The 14789-nt window shown below is 43.5% G+C and overlaps 1 protein-coding gene across 2 annotated transcripts; it reads left to right on the forward strand.

Annotated features, from left to right (window-relative positions):
- Positions 1–10986: 10986 nt before the first annotated feature.
- LOC147893452 (uncharacterized) lies at positions 10987–14468 on the forward strand. 2 transcript variants are annotated; one of them, XM_087385842.1, is made up of 2 exons: positions 10987–13344; positions 14125–14468. In XM_087385842.1, exon 1 carries the CDS (start codon positions 11383–11385, stop codon positions 13090–13092), a length of 1710 nt encoding a protein of 569 aa, XP_087241968.1. In that variant the 5' UTR covers positions 10987–11382; the 3' UTR covers positions 13093–13344; positions 14125–14468. The 2 variants fall into 2 exon arrangements, with proteins under 2 accessions (XP_087241968.1, XP_087241969.1); XM_087385843.1 differs by having other exon boundaries at positions 14129–14468.
- Positions 14469–14789: the final 321 nt, after the last annotated feature.

The raw sequence follows: 14789 nt of genomic DNA on the forward strand, positions 1-14789 counted from the left end.
ATGAAAATTGCTATGTGCTAAATGCAAATTGATATGAACCCCAGGGCACATTCCTTGGTCTTATAATTTTTGGAGAGGAAGTATGCCAACTCTCCCCCCACACAAATGTGTGGTTATGTGCTAAATGCAATGTACTATAAGCCAAATGCAAAGTCTTGCATGCTAAAATCAAATTGCTATATGCAAAATCCAAATTTTTTTGTGCTAAATACAAAATTCTAAGAATCCAACATAGAGCAAATTCCTTGGTCTTAAAATGCTACATTGCTTATGTGCTAAATGCAAAGTGTTATATGACAAATGCAAAGTGCTATGTACTACATTAGAAGTGCTATGCGCTAAATACAGATATAAACCCAAAGGAAGGGCATGTTCCTGGGTCTTATAATTTTTGGAGAGAAATTGTGCCAACTCTCTACCCACATAAATATGTGGTTATGTGCTAAATCAAGGTACGATAAACAAAATACAAATAGGTTTGTGCCAAATTCAAATTACTATGGAAAAAATTCAAATTTCTTTATGCTAACTGCAAATTAAAACTAACTCAAGGAAGGGCATGTTCCTTGGTATTATAGTTTTTAGAGAGGATGTGTATCTTCTCTCTCCCATACAAATGTGTGGTTATCTCCTCTCCCCTCCTTTAATATGATGCTTCTCCAAACTCCTCCTCTCACAAACTAGTTTTCTTAAAAGTTGTATGTATCCACTCTTTTATAGGGCAAAAAACATATAACTTTGAGCGGTATTATCCATGGTCATGCCTAAAACACGTACTTTCTAGGTAAGAACATGCTTTCTCTCTCTCTCTTATTTTTCTTTTCATGCATACGTTGGCATGTAGCTAGTGCCTTAAGCGCTAGTTGCAGTGATGGGTGTAGGAACTCTCCACTCTTTTCCTCTATTTCTTTCTCACTTTCTCTCCTCTTCTTAGTCTCTTCTCTTTATCTTTTCTCCTTCTTTCCTCCTTCATCCTTTTCTTTCTTTCTTTCTCCTTGTTTCTTCTACTTATTCCCTTATTTCCTTCTTTCCTGTCTTCCTACTCTTATTCCCTTCTTATTCTCTTCTTATTCCTACTCTCCTCTCTTTCTCTTCTTCTTTCTCTCCTCTCTTTCTACTCTTATTCCCTTCTTATTCTCTTCTTTCTTTCCCTCTTTCTCTACTCATCTTATTCTCTACTTTCCTCTCTTTCTCTCATTCTTTCTCTCCTACTCTTCTTTCTCTCCTCTCTCCTCTCTCCTCTCTTCCTTCTTCCTTTTCTCTCTTTTTCCTTTCTTCTTCTACTTATTCCTCTTTATATCCTACCCTTCCTTCACTTTGCTCCTCCTTGCTTTTCTTTCTCTTTTCCTCCCTCTTCTCTTTCCTCTCTTTCTTTCCATCTTTCTCTCCTTCCTTATCTTCGTCTTTTCTCCTTCTTTCTTTCTTCTTTCTTTTCTTTCTTTCTCCTTTCTTCTTCTATGTATTCCTTCCTCACAACAACACAAAGTACCCATAGATGTGCACACAGATGCATTTCCTTAACTTTTAAAAAAACTTACGGGCACGTCTATTTGCACATCTATAGAGCCGTGTCTATAGGTGCATCTATATAACAAACAGTCATGCCTACAGATGCGCTTTTAGACGCTCTGTAGAAATTTAAAAAAAATAGAAAGACGCATACACAGACACACTTATAGATGCTCTATAGAATCTTTTTTTTTAATAAAAGCAAAATTGTGTGGTTGAACAGAATGCTATGTATGTTGTGTATGCTATGTGGTTACAAGAATCCCATTTCCACATTGTGCAATTCAATTCTTACAACCAACCAAATTTTAATTAGCATGATTCCAAGCACGTTTATAGCCAATGATTATAATTCTGAATAAAACATTACAACTCCAAAACATTTAGTTCACAAGGCATTCATTGATAGAACATTGCACAAGGAAATTGAAAGCCAAAAAAATAAAAGGAGTGTATATTATTAATTCATAGCCCAAAAAGTGCTTGTATGTACATATAGCACAAAGCCAAGCCACGTCCTATGGCTTCAAGTACAAAAAATAAAAGGAGTGTATATACAAGAGAGGCATGAAGCCAAGCCAATGGCTTCAATTACAAAGAAGAGTAGCTAGCACTACTTCTATGACTAATCTAAGTTCTCCACGTCCTCGCTCCCTTCTTCACTCCCTTCTTCGCTCCTGATTAGCCCTAGGGCCCTGTAAACGAGGGACAACATATTGTATCAATGTATGAAAAATCAAATCTTTATATACAATATTGACATTATTTAATTACTTTTAGATACCTGGGGGGGCGCTCCAGTAGCCTAGATATACTGCTCCTCAATAATCAACCCGTCATCATAGAAGTGCCTCTATGTATCTCCTCTACGATGGTGGCGATGGTAGGCTGTCTCGACAGGAGTAGGATAAATGCCCATGATATCAAGCTGCAAGATGACACAATTTGTAGAGTGGTTAGCACAAAGAAACAACCTCCTAATAAACCACATAAACACAATATAACTTGAGATGGATACTTACAAATTGGGCCTCCCATGATTCAACACCCCCTGCTCCAAAATGCATGTTTCCATATTGCTCCATTTGGATCCTTCGTGCCTCCACATGCTGTAGACTGGGGTCCACCTTCGCTGCCTTCATTGCTTTCTTCTACTCATGCTTGTGAGTGGTGTGGAGCTGGCCCTTTGGTGGTTGACCTCCCTCTCTCCTGGAATCTCGGCTAGTGCCTATCTCTTAAGCGAAGATCTTTTATTGGCAAGTATCATGACAATATTTGACTTGGCCCATTTATCTATGAACTGAACATTGGGGGGATTGGGATACCTAGAGCAAACAACAACAAGGGTCTCATCAGCCAACTTTTATCGCTGATCTTTGTAGTGAATAAAGCAATCTCTATAGTTGTTAGAAAATATAGAGCGCATGAAGTCCATGATGTCCTTTCCCCGTGCATTCATCAAGATGCCTCCTGTCTGAGTGATGTCATAGAAGATCGTACCATCATCCTCTAGCACATCTGCATCATTTGAATCATCCCTGCCCCCACCATTACCCCCCCCAAAGCACTATGCCATGCATCCCCCACTGCCCTATCTACTACTACGCTTGCTGCCTTGGCATGTCAAGCTCGTACGTTGGCCACTCGTAGTAGCCGGAGAAGCAAGTATCGACTGCATGGGAGTACGCTGGCCACTCGTAGCTAGAGAAGCGACTCTCGACTGCATGGAAGTACATCGGTAGTTCTGCAAGGCAAAAGGGCCTCCTAACTAAAAGGGGGAGAAGGGGCTCGGCTCTGTAGCCTGCTAGGCTATCTCCACTTCACTGGGGTAATCTTAGCTGGTGTAGGATTGGGGTGGTTTGGAGTCTGTACTACCGACTCCTGGGGGGTGTTTAGAATACCCGTCATGTATGTGTATAACTCCCTAGGAGTGGAAGGATGCCCCAAAATGTTATATAACTCCCGAAAGATGGCATCTCGAAGATCATGTGAGGCTGAAGAGCTTCCTGTCCACATGATGAACTAAAGAAAAGAAAAGAAGAAGATTACCATTGAGCATGCCCTCTTTCCATCATGCATGCCCTATTTCCATCATGCAAAAGAAAAAATAGAGTGATAGCTTGACATTGAATAAAAAATTACCGACTCGTCCATTCTTTGAATTAGAGTGATAGAAGTCTGTATCTACTTGCTCAATGTCAAGCTATTGAAACTTCACGTGGGGGAAAAAAGAGAAGGAAAGAGAGGAGAAAAGAGAGGAAAAGAGAGGGGAAAAGAGAAGGAAAGAGAGGAGAAAAGAGAGGAAAAGATAGGAAAATAGAGAGGAGAAAAAAGAGAGAAAAAGAGAGGAGATAAGAGAGAAAAAGAGAGAAGAAAAGAGAGGAAAAAAGACGAAAAGAGAGAAGGAAAGAGAGGACAAAAGAGAGAAGGAAAAAGAGAGAAAAAGTGAGGATAAAAGAGAGAAAAAGAGAGAAGGAAAGAGATGAGAAAAGAGAGGAAAATAGAGGAAAAGAGAGGAGATAAGAGAGAAAAAGAGAGGAGAAAAGAGGTGGAAAGAGAGGAGAAAAGAGAGGAAAAGAGATGAGAAAAAAGAGACAAAAAGAGAGGAGATAAGAGGAGAAAAAAGAGAGAAAAAGAGAGGAGATAAGAGAGAAACAGAGAGCAAAAAAGAGGAGGAAAGAGAGCTGAAAATAGAGGAAAGGAGAGGGGAAAAGAGAGGAACAAAGAAGAGAAAAAAGACTGAAAAAGAATGCTCCATCATGCATGCCCTCTTTCTTTATCCCGCCCTCATGCTTTAGTCCAATTTTCCTCTTTCTTGGACCCGCCCTCATGCAATCACTTATTTCCATCATTCATGCAATCCCTTATTTCCTCACGAATGCTTAAGGGAAAGAGAAGGGGAAGGGGAAGGGGAAGGGAAAGAGAAGAAAAAGGAAGGGGAAGGGGAAGGGGAAGGGGAAAGGGAAGAACATACATGAAAAACTATTGTAGCCTATCTATAGATGCATCTAACAGCGTGTCTATAGACACGACTGTCCATTTTTCCAAAAATTAGATGTGCTTTTAGAGATGATGTTTGACGCATCTATAGACGTGCTCCAATAGATGCCTTTTTAAAAGAAGCTGAAAAGGACATGCGCCCGACCCCAAAAAGAACAACACCAGTACCAAAAACATCCCTTCCCTGCATACGACAAAGGATGAATCCAAAGAGAGCAACTTCCAAAGAAGACCAACCGCCAAGAGACTTACCTTGGATAGAGGTATGGAAGCTTCTTGTCCTTCTTCAAAGTTGTTTCTCTTTCTTCTCTTCCTTGTTCGCCCTCTTCTCTTGTATGCTTAGGGATGACTGTGTAAGCCTGGAGATGAGTGTGGGTGCTTGGAGATAAGTGTGGATGCCTGGAGCTATGTCTGTTAATAGGAAAGCAAGCCATGCGATGCTAAAAGTATGTGAAGGAAAGCAAGCGCGCTAAAAGTAGGTTCGAAAATCAGCTTGTAGTCTGTGCATCTAATTAAAGCGCATCTAAACACGCATCTAAAAGCACATCTAAATGCGCATCTACACTATGTTTTAGATGCACCTATAGATGCGTTTCACAGTATAGATGCAGTGTTAGACACGCTTTTAGACGCTACATAGAGTTTTGACATTTACAACTCATGCAAGAACACATTTTTTGGATTGTTTATTTGTAGGATGTCTTCAACTTCAACAAGTAGCTTCGGTGAGGATGAATCCCTCCGTATCCACCATCGCGAAATGTGGTTGGAGCAAAAAATCAAATGTATGTGTGATTAATGTCGAGGAAACATGTGTCGTGCATGTAGAATTACACTCAATCATGTCTCAAAGTATCTAGAATGGGATGCGACTGTAAACATGGTAAGTGTTAGAGTTAAGGTTGATTGAGATATCTATTGGTGTTCATGTGTTTGATATATGATCCTTGTTTAATTTGATACAAGATGCAGTGCCACACTTGCATATGTTGTCCTATGCTCGTCATGAGGAGGTGAAGCATCGGCAATATGAGGTGGGATCTTTGGGAGGGACCGTTATGGATGCATGGAGTGATGGTGATAATATCCCTCCACCATTACCTCATGAGACCATGGAGGAGGAGGTGTTTGATAATATGGTGCGGGATTTATATATATATAAGTCCTCAGGTAAGGATGATAGGATGGTGGAGCAGGACAATCTTTTTACTGCAGCATTGACTCCACTATTTGAGGGGTGCACATTCTTTGTTCTATGTGCCTGCCATGAGTTACTAAACTTGCAAACCATCTATGGATGGAGCAATGCAAGTTTGAATGCATTACTCAAGTAAGCTTTAAAGTCTATTTTGCAAACATAGATGATCAGGTGGAAGAAATCAATGGTGATTCTCATAGATGACCTTATTCAATGCGTCTTCCCATGAGGCAACTAGCGAAGGACCACAAACAGGACATGCATCGTAACCCGATGTAGTGAGACATGAACAATAGACACAATTAAGAGTTCAAGGTGGGTTCAGGGTGCCACATTGATTGCCTACTCATAATTAAAAGTTTAATGCTTACCTGAACACTCGCCATAGCCTGGGAAGTCATGCATCATCCACATCAAGATTGCTCTGGAATTGGAGTCTCATGATGAGGGAGGCGGCTTGCTCACATCATGCACCTCGATACCTCTCCAAAGTATCTCTAGCTCATCAATCAAAGATGAACATTAGGATTTTTTACTTTATGTTTCCTTGGAATTAGAAGGGATACTATAACATGTCCTTTCTTAATCGCCATAGAGGGTGGAAGATTATAATTCACCAATATCACTGTGGCCATACACTGTAAGAGGTGCTTTTGAGACCAAATGGGTTCACACCGTCCATACCCAATCCAAGTCTCAAGTTCCTAGGTTCTTCCTCGACGAAGCTTGGCCATGTATCTTCAATATGCTTCCATACAGGAGTGTTTGCGGGAGTTCTCCACCTGCCATCTATTGATTGATGGGAGGAATGCCATGACTTGAGCTTTGCAATGGAATTGCACTTGAACATATGTTGGATGCGAGGGATTATCAAAAAATGTCGCAGAACCTTACAAGGCACATCCAAATTTTTAAGATCTACTCTATATCTTGCCTCTCCACACAAGTAGGACACTCTCTTGCGCTTTTGAGCAATCAAGAATGATGGGAAGATGAGGATCACAATTTAATTATCTACGTAGCAAAGAACAATTAATGGTTCCTCAACCTCAGGGTCCCTTATCCAAAGCTATAGATAATGCAAGGGTAGAACAGTGGTGGCTATGAGTCACTCCTTGCACTTCGACGATACTCAGTTTTAACATTTGCAATATGGAAGATTCAATGGCATACTATAGCAAGCTATAAGATATTATGTAACATTGAATTCCTTAATCGACATGAGAAGAGCTGATGCATTTCACTCGATCGACATGCGAGGGAATTGACGCATTATTCGGATCAATATTATTAGGTACTTACAATTGTTCCAAGCATCTTTTTTCAAAGATATGCTAGCTCCATCCTTGTTACTATGAATGGCCCAAGCTCTTCAACCTCCCATAACCAATTAATAGAAGAGAAGCCAGGACCTCCCATGCACATGAGAGGGGATATTAATGAGGCCTCTGAATTTGATACTGGTATTGCGTAAGAGATTGATAGTCTTGTAGGTATCCATACTTACAGTGTTTGTATGTATGCTATGCTACCAATGTCAAGTTGAAGGCAGCCTAGGTAAACAAATCAACATTCCCAATTACCAAACAACAATTCAGAAAAGAACTTTAAAAAAAACGAGTAAGGAAAGGCAGGCAAGGCCAATCCATGCACGTTGTTTCATCTACTATTTAAAACCAGCTTTTAACGATAAACTACATGACTAACCAAATCCAGAAAATATTTGGACTTCTTTAAAAGAATTTCATCCTACAGGCATTTTTTGAGTAGCATTTCTAGCCAGTTACATGGCCTTTTCTAAACCATAACACAAAGCCATACCAACATCCAATGAGGAAGCATTCTCAAGTTACCAAAATGATGTACCACAACAAAGCTATCCATCAAGAGGAGGAAATAATTTGCACAGCACCTGCTATTCTTTGGAATACAGAAGAGTCTTCCATGTCTCTTCTCTATTTAAATATTTTAAATTTGTAAATATAATGAGTCTTTACGTTGAATTTTAAGTGTTTTTTCATTAAGACTTCTTTTGTTTAATAAATAGGATTCTTAAAAGCAAAAATACAAGACTTGGATTTAAGATTAGTTTTTGCATTATTAGTGCACCATTATAGAGAGATATTATGAAATTTATTTTGTGAAAATGATAGTGCGAGAAAGTAAACTTTTGATTCTCGAATGATATTTTCATAAAGTAAACTTTCCATCTCGGAAGGATTGTCCAAAGAAAGAAAATAAGTCCAAAATTAATGAAATGGGTGTTCCCCGATTCCTTAGTTGCATTAGTGGAATATGGCAATATAATGGTGAAAGATGCCTTTAGAGAAACTCGCATATTCCTGTTTTAAAACAAACCCCTTTCATTGCTTATACTTTTTGAAATGAAGATACTTGCAAATCTATTTCTTTGGTTCTAATAGTTAACTTCAATTGTATAACAAATGTCCATATTTTTCTCACATTTTTTTACAATTTGAAGATTCTTGAGGATAGGTGCTATAAGATAAGAATCTTTAACTCCATATTTAAAGAGAATACTTGAATCCGACGTATCTTTCTTCTCCTTTCTTTTTGGACCATTTGCAAACACCATGTAAAATACATAAAAGATTCATGCTCTATTTTGCTTTAACCATAACAAGCTAGTGTTTACACTTTCACAAGGGCCATATTAGTATGAGAGCATTACCACATGTGTTCATGTAATGGGATCGTGGGGTAGAATATTAGCTTTGTTAACATTAGATTTCAACATGACATCACGTCTAGTCTATTAAATCACACTTTCCCTTAATGTGTTGATTTTGTTTTCCACGAGAGGGTTAAGTATGAATAATATGGTACTATTTTTGTGATGAGGCGTAATGTGTTTTCCTATGTGAGACAAAATGGCATGTGCACATCATCTCGTGAACAATTAATATTTGGGAACGAAAGTTGCCAATGAATGACAGTGTTTGCGAGTGATGGCACTCCCTGCATAATGCTTGTGGTGATCGGAATAGCTTTCTCATCAAGCGCTTGATGTCGTCGTCGTAAGCCTTGCTGGTGTGGTTGGGTCGTACTTACCTCATACTTGAAGCTGGAATATGAGAGAGAGTGAGAGAGGACTCGAGCCTTCCCCTTGTGAGAGGAGGAAAGGAAAGAACACAGGAGTACTATCTCAGCAAAAGAAGCGCACCAATTTTCAAGACGTTGGCGAAGCGAATCGAATTTCCGCCAGTGAAAAGTGGAAAGGGCTGAGAGGTCAAGGTCTCCAATATAAGGCGGCTCTTGCGTGCAGCACACTCTCTGTGCATGCAATGCGACCGTGAACGTACCGATGTAAGCAGATCTCGACGATGATTGATGAAGTAGCCGCCTGCTATGCAAATTGCAAGGTTCCAATAGTACATCTCGAGACTTGGTCGAAACCAGGATCGTCGTCGTGCTGTGAAAACAGTCAAGACAGACGTAAGCAGGAAGCGCCTGGCCGAAAAATTCAAGGGCAGTCTTCTTCATTCACATTCATTCTGAACAGGGTGCAAAATTCCGTTATACGCAAAAAAATATGCAAATTGCAGCCATACATCTCGAGACTCGGATCGTCGTGGTGCTGTGTAAACACCCAAGAGTCAAGGCAGGCGAAAGTAGGATCGGCTGGCTGAGAAATGCAAAGGCGGTCGTCTTCATTCACAGGGTGCAAAAGTCCGTTATACGAAATTTGCAAACAAGAACGAAAACCAACAACAAGAGAGGAGTACTTTATAAACTAGTGAGGCTGGATTCCTGACAAAGTGAGGAAGAAGATGGATACCCAGAATCAGAAGATGGATGGTGAGTGAGGGAGGCAGCGCAACACACGAGCTGCGAAAAGAGACGCCACCACGACGCAACGATGATGGCGCATTGCCAGCCACCTCCCGTCACGCCCTGCTTGCTCCCCTGGCCCCTCAATATATAAGTCTAGTGCATAATTCCACATGGAGTCACCTGATTGGTGAAACTTGTCATCGCAGAAAATTTTTGGCAAGGAAAAAGACGTGTTCCCCAAATTTATCTTTAGGGTCTTTTACCAACTTCTCCCACCGTGGGCACACTCAGGGATCCATCTAGGCCTGCTCCCCATACGGCCTAGATGGATCAAGACATTCATATATGCTAGTTAGCATAAAAGGCTATCTAGCATAAAATGGCTACTTGTCCTTGAGAGATAGTTTGCATTGTTAGAGTTTCTTGGAAGAGCACTAGTGGCGACTTCTCAAACTAGTGCACCGTGAGGCTATAAAATTTTTCCCATGAACACTTGTGGAATACCTAGTAACATGTACATTAGTTTCAACTTGTTATGTTCACAAATGCTACTGCATTTATGTATGTAGGCCATAGTTTAGATGCATTAAGGTAGAAGCTCTAATCTAATGTAGTATGTAGTTACCTTCGAGTGTACACCCTCTAATGAACATCAATGCAATATATTGTATATATCTTTAGATGTATTGTGGTGATAGCTTAGCTTAGTGTAGTGTGTAGTACGTAGTTACCTTTGAGCTTACAACCTCTAGTATACATCAAGAATGAATACTGAAGTTAGGATGTAACTTTCTAGGACAAAAAAGGAAAGCAAATGGGAGGGAAAATTAGATTGAGATGGTAGAGAAAATGCAAGTGCAAAGGAAAGGGTACGAAAATTTAAAATGAGATAGTAGAGAAAATGCAATCAAAAAGATGGAAGGACAGATTGCAATGCTAAAAACATAGTTTGGTGGCATCATGGCTATCACTTTGTGTGTGTGTGTGAGTCTGGAGAGAGAGAGAGAGAGAGAGAGAGAGAGAGAGAGAGAGAGAGTATAGCACAATTTAGCTAGTGTGCAGAGAGAAACAAAGAGAGTGGAGAGAGAGAGAGAGAGAGAGAGAGGTGGGGGGCGAGGAAGAGGAGGGAGACTGGCTGATATAACTATAAACATTGAGCATGACTGAAAGCAAATGGTCGAGCGCTTGACAACACAAGAACTTGCATGACACGGATTGGAGGGATCTATAAGGAATCTGGAGCCGTGCGAGTGGTCCAGAAAGTGTCTTTTCAAGAGAGGGAGCAATGGGTGGCTCAACCACGGTGCAAGGAGAGCTGGAAAGTGGGGCGAGCATGACAAAGAAGCGAGCATGACAAAGAAGAGAGCTGAGAGCTGGAAGGGTTGGGTAAACTTTGGGTTTGGGTGTGGGTTGGGTTGAAATCTCTTACCCTTCAACTTCACGCCACCACTCGTGCCCTATCGATCGAGCTTGGATCTTCATCATCATCATCATCATCATGGCCTCTCCAGTCTGCTCCCTCCCGCGCAGCCAACTAATTGACTTTCCACCCTCCTCCTGCCCCCATCCACCTCGCACCATCGCTTAAATTACACAGAGGCTCAAGTCAAGAGGAAGATCAAGACTTTGATCGTGGAGAATGACGTTCTGAAAGGCTTGTAGTCTTTTGCCGCTTCCACTTTCCTCGTCAGTCCTCTTTCCCGTTGCCCTCCGGCAGCTCGCATCGCCCACCACGTTAAACGCGAGCTTCGCACCACAATACTCAACTGTCACGTCCTTCATCGCTCACACCAGATAAAAATCAGGTTTCGCTGGCGCTTTCCGATTGAAGATACATTGTCTTGTTCCCTCTCCAACAGAGAGAGCTGCAGTTATGGACCATGGATCTCTGTAATCCAGCAGTAGTGCTTCCACGATGCATTAAAGTCTTGTGGTGCTCCTCCAGCCGCCCCTGCAACCGTCATCCTCCCCTCTTCCCGCTTTCCTCCTGTAATCGCTCCTCGCAAAGCCTCTTGTTGTTGCGTCGCGCCTTGAAATGTTTGCAGCCAGTGATGCCCTCGCTAGGGCTTGCCTGTGTGTCGCGGTTTAGCATCTGCATAAGCATGGCCTCGGATGGTCGCGGGGCACAAGGCCAATCGACGGATCGAACTAGAGACTCCAGCGCGGGTGGCAGCCGTTCTGACAGTAGGATTCCACAACTCGCTGCATATCGAGCAGAAGCTCAACAGCAGGCGACACGATTCGTCGGGCATGGTGTCCCGCCTACTTTGTCAGATCACGACCAGTACCTTGCAACTTCTCATTTAAGCGTTCTCCAGGCTATGGCACATGGCGAAGCTGCGCATCACCATACGATGGCAGCCATCCGCGGATCGGAGTCTGCATTGCAGCTCGATGCATCGCGAGCCACGTCTAGCGCCCTAACCGCGGCAGGAGAACGACGCGCCGGGGTTTCCTTGAGCACCAGAACTGACCTGGGAGGACAACAAGAAGGCACATCCGAATGCACAAGCGAAGGACAAGCGGAGAAGAAGCTCGCGCCCAAGCGGTCATCAAACAAGGATCGGCACACGAAGGTCGACGGGCGAGGACGGCGCATCCGGATGCCTGCAGTCTGCGCGGCGAGGATATTTCAGTTAACTAGGGAATTGGGCCACAAGTCGGATGGGGAGACGATCCAGTGGCTGTTACACCACGCAGAGCCCTCGATCATAGCGGCGACGGGGACGGGGACGATTCCAGCGTCGGCGATGAACATCTCGGGGGTGCTGAGGGGGGGATCAACGACGCAGCAGGTGCAGAGGGTGGCGTATGGAGCGCTACAGTTGGGAATGGGAGGAGGCGGTGGGGAGGGGGAGATGGGCGGGGCTCGAATGGAGGAGCAAATGCGAGGGATGAGAGGGGAGGAGAGGGTGATGGAGGCGGCCAACAGGGCGATGGAGGCGAGCCGCCGGATGAGCGCCGGATTTGGGCAGGAGGCGGCGGCGGCGGCGGCGGCGGGGTTCCAACACGAAATCCAAGGAGCGATGGGCGGCGCTGAGGGGCGGAGCTTCCCCTCCGCTGCCGGAGCCCTCCTCTTCGATCCGTCGTCCGACCACCGTTTCGGCTTACGTTCCCCTCCGTCCTCCACACCCATCTGGATGCTCTCCACTTCCGTCGCTCCTTCCTCCGATCAGATCTGGCCTTCCTCCTCCTCTTCTTCTTCCTCCTCCTCCTCCTCCGTCTTCAGAGTCGCAGCTTCTCCTTCCTTCCACCTCGCCATGGCTTCTTCATCCTCCGCTTCCCCTAGCATCGCCCCCCAACAGCTTCCTCCCTCCTCCAGCCCCCGCATCTCTCTCTCCGCTTCCTGGCCCCGCCCTCCGATCAGTTCCCAGGGTCACCATGCAGCAGCGCATATGCCGTTTCACTCTCTGTTCCTGCAGCACGGCTCTACCCAACCCGGCCTCGATCTCGGCCCCGACGGACAACTGGGAATGTTCGCGCCTCTCAGTGCATACACTGGCCGCACGCCCAGCCAACAAGCTGCCCGGTTTCATTCTTCTCCTTCCGATCAACCCAGCAGTGACGATGACACTTGCCCCGGCCAATAGTGGTATTTGATGAAACAATAGGTTGCGCACCGTCGTCGGTATTCTGATCTAGTGAAGCTTTTACTCACAGTAGCTGGCACTCACGTTAGGGGACGCGCTTTTGGCTAGAGGAAGGTTTATGCGGGATTGCTGAGCAGATCGATTCTTCGAGCTATCGTACATTGCTGGCCCGAACGGATTTGGTATCAGTGGAGGCTTGGAAGTCGGCCACTGTATCGACGTGCTCGAGGGCTCTTGGAGATTACTCAACAGGTTTTTCTCAACTGCATCTAGGTTTTTTGTTTCTTGTTTAGGGTTTTGTTCTGAGGTCAACCGCAGGGCTCGCTTCACTTCAGAGTCAAACTCTTGGCATAAGCGGACATCTCGATCTTCAGGTAGTCTTGGTGTTTTTGGACCTACGCGATAGCATGCGCAGTGTCAGATCTTAATCCCTCAGCAAATGCCAGCTCGTTCGTTTTTCCCGAAAGATACATCTCAATTACCCTCTTTAGCTGTATGCAACAGCAATGCCCAGCGACCATTTATCCATGTTATAGGCTTTTATCCGCACAGGCACGGTGCACAGAAAGGAAAACGCGCAAAACGCATGTTTGACGGTATGCGTAGTTAAGCGTTTTCAACAGAGGTGCTTGTGACGTCTCTCTATTCCCGAAATGCTGCGGGAAACGTTTTTAGCAATCGTTGTCTTTCTAGTACCGATCATCGTTGAGGAATTTCCTCGACCTCACAGAGCTTTTGACTGATAGCTAGAATTCGATGGACAGCTTCGCCTTGTCCATATATTGTATATACAGATGCTAGAAAAGCATATGTAAGTGGTTGTGGTTACGTATACCTGATCTGATACCAGCTCAAAGCTGGGGCAAGATAGGAGACGGGTACCTGGTTTCAGATGACATTTTGCTGTATCAGCGGGGAGATTGGCTTCTCGATAGTATGTTATGACGTACTATTGTATGGAATGCATGCAGTTACTTTGGTGCTGTATTTGGTTTCGCTGAGTTAGGTCTAATTCTATATCCATTGCTGCAGACAGGTTGGACATGGGCTTGGAAGCGTCCTTCATACATGTGAACTTTTTAGTCTATGAAGTGGCGCGGGTTTTCAATCCACTGAAGTAAATTTGGAGGCGAGTGGTTCCTGCTGCATGTCCATGCGGAGGTTTATAAGGGATCTTAAACACCGCTACAATAAGCTAGGAAAAAAGTATGTTGAAGCCTTCAAGGCGGTTACCGCTGCTGGAGGAGGATTTTTTAATATTCAGCTGGTGAATGTTTGTTCCATTCAACACTAAATTTTCGTTTCGGTGATGATTCTTGTGCTTTTAAAAAATCTATAGATGTGAACTTGTATGTATATGTATATTGAGTTCCTTACACCTGCTGGTGATCTTTCCGTTTGTTCAGTCACGGACCGTATAGCATCGTGTCACAAATAGTCATCCATGTGTAATATTCGGAGGACTTGATTGTTTGTTCCTTGGAAATCCGTAGTACAGTTCTGTGGTTTGATGAGAATTTCTGTCTTCTTTCAACCAAATCCCAACTACTTTTGCCTTCGGCAGACAATCTATGCTGTCATGGACTTAATTAACAAAGGGTGACATTGTGCAAAGCTTGTTAGCACGTTATGATGGGTCGTTCATCTCCTCCATCTTATCAGTTTGACAGCCCGCTCGTTTGTACGTTTCTGATCGG

This window comes from Dipteris shenzhenensis, chromosome 15, assembly GCF_047967505.1.
Source record: "Dipteris shenzhenensis isolate YYH24624 ecotype China chromosome 15, Dip_SZ_1.0, whole genome shotgun sequence".
Lineage (NCBI taxonomy): Eukaryota > Viridiplantae > Streptophyta > Polypodiopsida > Gleicheniales > Dipteridaceae > Dipteris > Dipteris shenzhenensis.

What these genes read in the sequence shown, in the direction of transcription:
- LOC147893452 (XM_087385842.1), top strand. Translation starts at nt 11,383, where the DNA reads ATGGATCTCTGTAATCCAGCAGTAGTGCTTCCACGATGCATTAAAGTC.